The sequence below is a fragment of the Hipposideros armiger genome, unplaced genomic scaffold (assembly GCF_001890085.2).
Source record: "Hipposideros armiger isolate ML-2016 unplaced genomic scaffold, ASM189008v1 scaffold_3, whole genome shotgun sequence".
Lineage (NCBI taxonomy): Eukaryota > Metazoa > Chordata > Mammalia > Chiroptera > Hipposideridae > Hipposideros > Hipposideros armiger.
In genome coordinates this window covers 6,413,841-6,420,689 of record NW_017731353.1, presented here as the reverse complement: position 1 = coordinate 6,420,689, position 6,849 = coordinate 6,413,841, and the positions used below count along the sequence as shown (strand labels likewise).

The window sequence follows — 6,849 nt, the reverse complement described above, 5'->3', positions numbered from 1 at the left end:
CTCCCGGTAGAGGGCCAGTCCTCAAGGCTGTAAGGGGCAGTGTGGCCCTGTTCTTAACTCACTCACCCTGTTCCTTCTTGCCTGGTCCCCAGCATCGGGATTCTCGGGTTTAGGACACCAGTGCTGTGAAAGAGCCACCAAAGGCCACTGTTGAGGAGACTGGTCCTGGGACAGCCTGTCCATCCCCGTGAAAAGCTGGAGCTGGAGCCCTGGCCGGGAGCTCCCCAGTGGGGCTGCCGGGCCTCAGGCAGGACCAGGGGCAATTCTCCCCCAATCTCAGGTGACTGGTCCCAAGGCAGTGGTGGGAGAGGGGTCACTGAGGCCAGTGCACCCATCCAAGCCCCTGTGGCAGCTGTAGTGGGTCCCCGTGCACGACCGGCTCAGCCCAAAGCTGCCCAGGGAGAGATTCCTGGCGGGGTCCCCAACCCCCAGTAGAGTTCCAGGACCTTCTCCATCTGGACGCAGCTAACCACATGGCTCCCAAGCTGGCCTTCCCCACTCCAAGCCACACAGCTGAGGGTGTAGTTTCCTTGCCCTGACCCAACTCCCCATTTGCAAAGTGATGGGAAGACAGTCACTCACAAGGTGAGGCTCAATACGAGGGTACTGAAGGCAGCGTCATCCGGTGGCAACATGAGATAGCTGCCATCAGTCCTATCATTATTGTGGTGATTCTGGGGCAGGGGCAGGGATGAAAGCTCAGGGCACCCCATTAGGATCTGACCTGTTGCTGCTGCTGCTTCTCCCTGAGCCTGGCAGACCCTGACAGTCATGTACGTTTCTTACCCAAAGAAGACCAAGACGAGCATGACGATTAGGAGAAAGATCACTGAATGAAGTGAGCAGCGTTTGGGTTTTCCTGGAAAACAGCAGTGGAAACCCGATCACTCCACTCTCCTCAAGGCTCCAGGCCCTCTCTGTCAGAAATCAGACCCCACGACTGGCCTGGGTCCTGTGAGGACAGCCCCCTCCGCTTGCAAGTCATGTTTGGAGCATAACAGGAGCGACTCTAAGACCCAATCCAAATCCAAGACAGCTTTTCCTGGGCCGGCCAGTTAGCTCCGTTGGTTAGAGTGCAGTGCTTATAACACCAAGGTTGCTGCTTCGATCCACACGCCCTCCACAACAAGGTTGAAACAACTACTTGACTTGAAGCTGATGGGTCCTGGAAAAACACACTGCTCCCTCCCCCCACCCCTTCAAAAAAGACAGTTTCTCCTCTCTCCCTCAGAGAAGGGCGGGCAGGTGGTTCTTCCCTCCCTACACATTACCCCACGTTACCCCAGGGTTTCCCGACTTCCAGTTACCCAGGCCTCCAGTTACCCCAGCTCCCCCCCAGCACCTCCTTTCATTAGAGATGGAAATGACCCCACTGAAACACCAGAGGACCACTGCTGACCCTCCCACCAAGGGGGGCTGGACCCGCCTAACAGGAATAGCCCCACTTGGACAAAGGGACCACCACCTCACCCCAAGGATTTCATCCTCCCCCATATGTTCATGCTCATGGAAACAGTCATTATTGGTCTGTCTTCATGGCGATTTTTATGTTCATGAATGTGATGTATTCACATGGTCGAGAGTTCAAATACACTAACGGCTCACAACTGAGAGAACCTCGCTACCCACGTGCCCCTTCAAGTCATTCATCCCTCACTTCTCTGATCTTCCAATGCTTGTCTGCATTTGCTGCCCATGAGATAATGTATCTCTACTACCTTCCAGACACTAAGGGACATCGGTGGTAGAATTTGAGCCTTTACCTGTCTTATATGTGTTTTTCACAGTTTTGTACTTTCTAGGTAGTTTGTAGGAAAATCTAGGTTGGAAATAATTTACCTTCCGTTTTGAAGAAATTGTTTCATTTTTCAAAACTTTTTAAACCCAGTTCATTTGAGGCATAATTTCTATCTAATAGAACATAGCCATTTTAGGTCCACAGGTTGAAGCACCCAATGTATACACGTGTGTAACCACCGCCCTGGCCAGATGCACACACTACCGTCACCCCAACAAGTGCCCTCCTGCCTCATGGCAGCAAACACCACACACCCGCTCCAGGCAACCACTAATCCGCTTCCTGTCCTTACACATTTCCCCTTTCAAGCATTTCGTATAAATGCAATCGTGCGATTCACGCTCCTTCGTCTGGCTTCCTTCACGCCGCATAATGTTTTAAGATTCATCCATGTTGTGACATGTACTACGAGTTCGTTCCTTTTTGTGTTGAGTACCTTGCGTTGTTGCTATGCCAAATTTGTTTATGCTTCACCTGTTGATAAGACATTTCTTTCCCTATTTGGGCCTACTACAAAGCTACAGGAACAGAAAGACCAGGTGTGTTCAGTGTGGGGATCAGTAAAGACTCAGGTGACGTTGCACTTGTAATTCTGAGAGACACATTTGCTCCACTCTTTCCATGGGTGAGACCGCCACAGCGAGAGGAGGCCCGAGGCTGGCGTGCTGCCCCTTTGCAGAACCCCTGCATGTGGCTCTCAGTCCTCCAGGAAGCCAGGTCTGGGGATGAAGGAGTCAAGCACCTGCTAGAAGCCACCCACACAGCAGCCAGGTCANCTGCTGGGATCCAGGAGGGTCCAGCCACCTGTGCCCTTCCCTTTGAGTGGGATATCCCTGTCACCCCCCACCCCTCCCCCACGCCTTTCACTACCCCTTAAAGTGTCCTGCCTTGAAGGCTGCAGGGCGGCAGACTGACAAGGTCCTCGGTAAACTGCTGGTTGTCCTCGGAGGGGTCACCCTGAACTCCGCCCTTACCCACGTCATGAACCAGGTCCAGCATGTGAGGAGTAAAGGGGAACCGAGGAAACCAGAAGACGGGGCTTGCTTGGGCCCCGACCTAGAGTCCAGGGGTGTCAGCTTCTAGGTCTGGCTCGTAGGTCCTCCCTGCCTGGGGAAGTCTTTTCCAACTGCCTCAGATGGCTGGTTCTTCCCTGAGGTCCCCTAGGGCCACGAGCTCCCCATCATGGGGACAGCAGCTCCCCCAGCATCAGGCAAGTGTGTTGAGCCCTCAGAGGCTCTGAGTTCTCGAACAGCACAGAGGGGCTTCGCCTGTGTCTGCCCTGAACTGGCAGGTTAGTGAATCCCTCACTGGGAAGGCGAGCACTTCGGTAAGTAGGGGACACACACCCTCCCCCCAATGCTGCAATACAGGCCAGCACTGGGAGACCATCTGGAGAGTCAGGCCGAGCCCCTGCAGTGACTCTGGGCTCTCACTTTCACATCCACCCCTTGGGAGGGCGGGCAGGACCCCACCCCACTCAGCACTGGACACAAGATGTCCCTGGTCACTCGTACCTCCTGGTCCCTACCTCTGTCATTTCACCACTTACTTTTTGATGGCAAACACGGTGAGTCCAATGGTGACATTCTGCTGCCGGAACTGCTCATTCAGGATGTCAATGTTGAAGGTCCCCTCCCAGATGATGGGGGCCAGCCAAGGGGTCAGGACAAGGACGTCTTTCCTACTGCACCAAGAGAGAGCCACACGGCATCGTGTGGGCTGGCAGGAAGGTGAACACACACAGGCCCTGTGCTCACCGCCCCCATGGGGGGCCCCACCCCAGCCTCCATCCCCTCCACACCCCAGGACTGACCGTCCTGCCAGAAGGACTTGGCAGTTGAAGGAAACCTACCAGATGCAAATCACTTCAACTTTTACCAAATGCTGGACCCTCAGGACACCAGGTGGGAGCTGGGATTTGCCAGCACAGGGGACCCCTCCCCTGAGAGGAAAGCCCCTCACACTCTCCACTTTCTTTGTGGACAAAGGACAGGAAATGCAAGCCACAGAGGGAGAGAAGGATGGGGAATCTCTGTGGGCCTCCATCCAGGTTCAGATCTCAGGAAGACCAGAAAGGAAAGAATCGGGCAAAGGGAATTCTGGGAGAGATTTCGGTGGAACTGCCCTTCAGTCTTTAGATCAGCGAGAGAGAGCACGATGTTAAATTCCAATAAGTTTACTCACGACGGTGTTAGCACCATGGGCTGGGGATAAACCATCCTGAAAAACAACACAGCATGGCCTGAGTTTGCAGGAAGATCAGTGGATGTCCCCAGTAGGGAGCTGGTGGAGCTGCTGAAAGGGACCGAGGTGGCCTCCTCCCAGGACAAGGGATCTTCCAGGTTGCCCCGCGGCTCCTGAGGCACTTCCTGGACAGTCTCCTTGGGCTTGGGGAGGGCTGGGCCTCTGAGTCTCAGCTTCCCCGTCTGAGAAGTGGGACTAGAAGGCCCCAGGGGCTTTGCTTTCCTCTGGACTGGAAGTGGGAGGGTCTCAGGGGTCCTGTGTTCATTCACTCTGGCCGGGGAGGGGCCTGGAAGTGGCCTCTGGATGGGTAGGTCGCCCAACGAAGTAGCTGGCCCAAAGGAACGGCCATCAGACACGCAGACAGTCCACCCGGCTCTGCTGTGTCACTGGCTGGGTGGCATGGGCAGGTCTCCAGGCTCCCAGCCTGCAGGCTTCCTGTCTGCCAAGCGGGGTGAGGAACACCTACCTGACTTGGCTGTCACAGGACCCGCTCCAGCAGCGGCTTATAGCACTGTCAGGGCCAACCGCCTGGGAAATACGTGTGAGCAGCCGCCAGTCCCAACTAAACTATTGTGCATCCCCGCAAAAATGAGCGGGGCCACTGGTCATTGCCAGTAATGACTGCAATTTCCATTCCTGGGGTGGCATTTAAATGGAGGGTGTCGGCCTTAAAGAGGAAGGAGATTCAGACAGATGCTATACCATGGATGAACCCTGTGGTCATATGCCAGTGAGATAAACCTGTCGCAAAAGAAGCAATGCTCTGATTACACTGATACGTGGTCCCTCCAGTGGTCAGATTCAGAGACCGGAAGTAGAGGGGTGCCAGGGCCTGGGGAATGGGAATGGGGTGTGTGTTTAATGGGGACAGAGTTTCAGTTCCGGAAGATGAGAAGTCCTGGAGATGGACGGTGGTGCTAGTTTTACAACATGAATGTGCTTAATGCCACTGAGCAGGACACCTAAAAATGGTTCAGATGATAAGTTCAGGTCATGTGTATTTTCCTATAGTTAAAGATTAAAAAAGAAAAACAGTGGGTGGCTGCCTCGGTTGGGATTGCCTGCGACGTTCCTGGTTTCGGCACCGAAAAAGGCCCTGAATCCAGAACCCACTGGAACCTGGGCAAACAAGGCCAGTGGGTCACCCTCTTTAAAGCCAAATGCCATCCAACTGGTCAAAACGGGCGCACCAGCTACGCATGGATATTTCCATGGCTTTAGTAGGAGGCCGAAGTCAGACCCTGGCTTTGGGGAAGGGAGCAGCCACGCTCCATCTGAGCCCAGGAGGACAGGCAGCCTGTCCCCAGCGCCACTGCCGCTCCCTGCACACACCCACATGGGCTGGAGGTATCTGATGAGGAGGTGCCCCTAGAAGACACTGTACCTCGGTAATGTCACAACTTGCAGGCTGGTCGGTCTCCCAGCAGCTTCACTGCAAAATGAGAATAGAGGGGGTTTTACCAGGAGAACCCAGGGGCCCTGTGGAGGGGGACAGGGGTCGCTTGGGGTGTGGACACGGACTCTGTCTGAAACATGCCATCACTGTGGGCGGTGGGCCTGGTGCTGGCCTGTGTCCCTGCACGTCTCAGACTCGGAGCCATCAGACATCAGACATTGCAGCGGAGGGTCCCTTCTGCTGAGCTCTAGGGCCCCATGTTCACCAGACACCACAGAGCTGATACGGAGCAGGGGGTGGTTTCATGGTTTCAAACGCGTCTACACTCTGGACCACTCCCGGCATGAGGTGGGTCCGATCCCTGACACTGCGCTCAGACTAGATTGGTCCCCAGTTTCTAACAAATAAAATGCATCCTGTGGGACTTCTGAAACCAGGTCATCAAAGGTGATACAGCTCAGTCTCTCTTGGGGAAACTGATCTCGGAACCTCCCAACCACGCTGAGAGGAAGCCCAGCCCACGCGGGGGTGGCTACGGGTAGGTGTCTCAGCTGAGAGCCAGCTTCAACCTTCACAGATGTGAGGAGCCCGTCAAGCTGACCCCGGCCCAGCCGCCATCTGCCTACGCCCACCTGAGACCTGAGTGAGAACTGCCTGGCTCAGCCCCGTCAACCCCAGGACCTGGGGAGACATGGGGATCGATGCCTGTGATTGTTTCCCACCACAAATGGGGGTGCTGTCTAACACAGCAGCAGGTGACTGATACAAGGAGGAACCGAACAGATGCCAAGAGCACGAGGACAGAAGAGTGGTCCTGGCAGAGGGAAAAGCACGTGCAAAGGCCCAGTGTCAGGCCTGCATGGCATGGACAGGACGACGAGACCATGCGGTGGACCCCAGGGGTGTTGGCCGCAGTGGGAAAGACCAGGCAGAGAGGCCGACCACGGAGGGGCTCGTGTGTCATGTTCTGCAACTCTGGCTAATGGAAGAGAATGTGGTCAGGGCGGAGGGGGCAGGGAGCTAAGCATGGAGGCTGCCAGGAAGAAGCGGGGAGCCCCACCCAGAGCAGCAGGAAGCAGAGAGACAGGAACTGGACAGGCACCTCCCGGTAGGATGCCAGGCTGCTACCTAGCAGTATGGGGGGAGGGGCGATGCCCAGGTTCTCCCTTGGACACCGAGTGGGAGGTGAGCCACTCGCTACTGGTGTCCTCAGGAGGAGGGGCAGGGTGGGCAGTACGAGGTCATTCATGGGACACACAGGTGACCCTGGAGGCTGGAGGTGGGAGGTCAGAAGGGAGGTTGAGGCTGAAGCCAGACATGAGGAGTCAGTCCTGCCCAGGTGACCTTTCAAGGCCATGAGATTGATCGAGCTGCTATGAGAGTGGAGAGAGGGAACCTGAGGAGGCCCAGA

The 6,849-nt window shown here is 55.7% G+C and overlaps 1 protein-coding gene across 3 annotated transcripts in view; it reads right to left on the bottom strand.

Moving 5' to 3' along the window:
- Positions 1-2,673: 2,673 nt before the first annotated feature.
- The window catches only part of LOC109381041 (histo-blood group ABO system transferase-like), a 51,296-nt gene continuing 47,120 nt past the window's right edge, over positions 2,674-6,849 (bottom strand). For 2 of the 3 annotated variants that reach the window (XM_019639257.1, XM_019639275.1), the window contains 3 exons: positions 5,427-5,474; positions 3,983-4,018; positions 2,674-3,482 (listed from right to left, as the gene is read on the bottom strand). In XM_019639257.1, coding sequence (XP_019494802.1) covers positions 3,344-3,482; positions 3,983-4,018; positions 5,427-5,474 — 223 coding nt within the window. In that variant the 3' untranslated portion in view covers positions 2,674-3,343. The remainder of the gene's footprint in view (positions 3,483-3,982; positions 4,019-5,426; positions 5,475-6,849) is intronic. The other variant, XM_019639266.1, reaches the window with a different exon arrangement.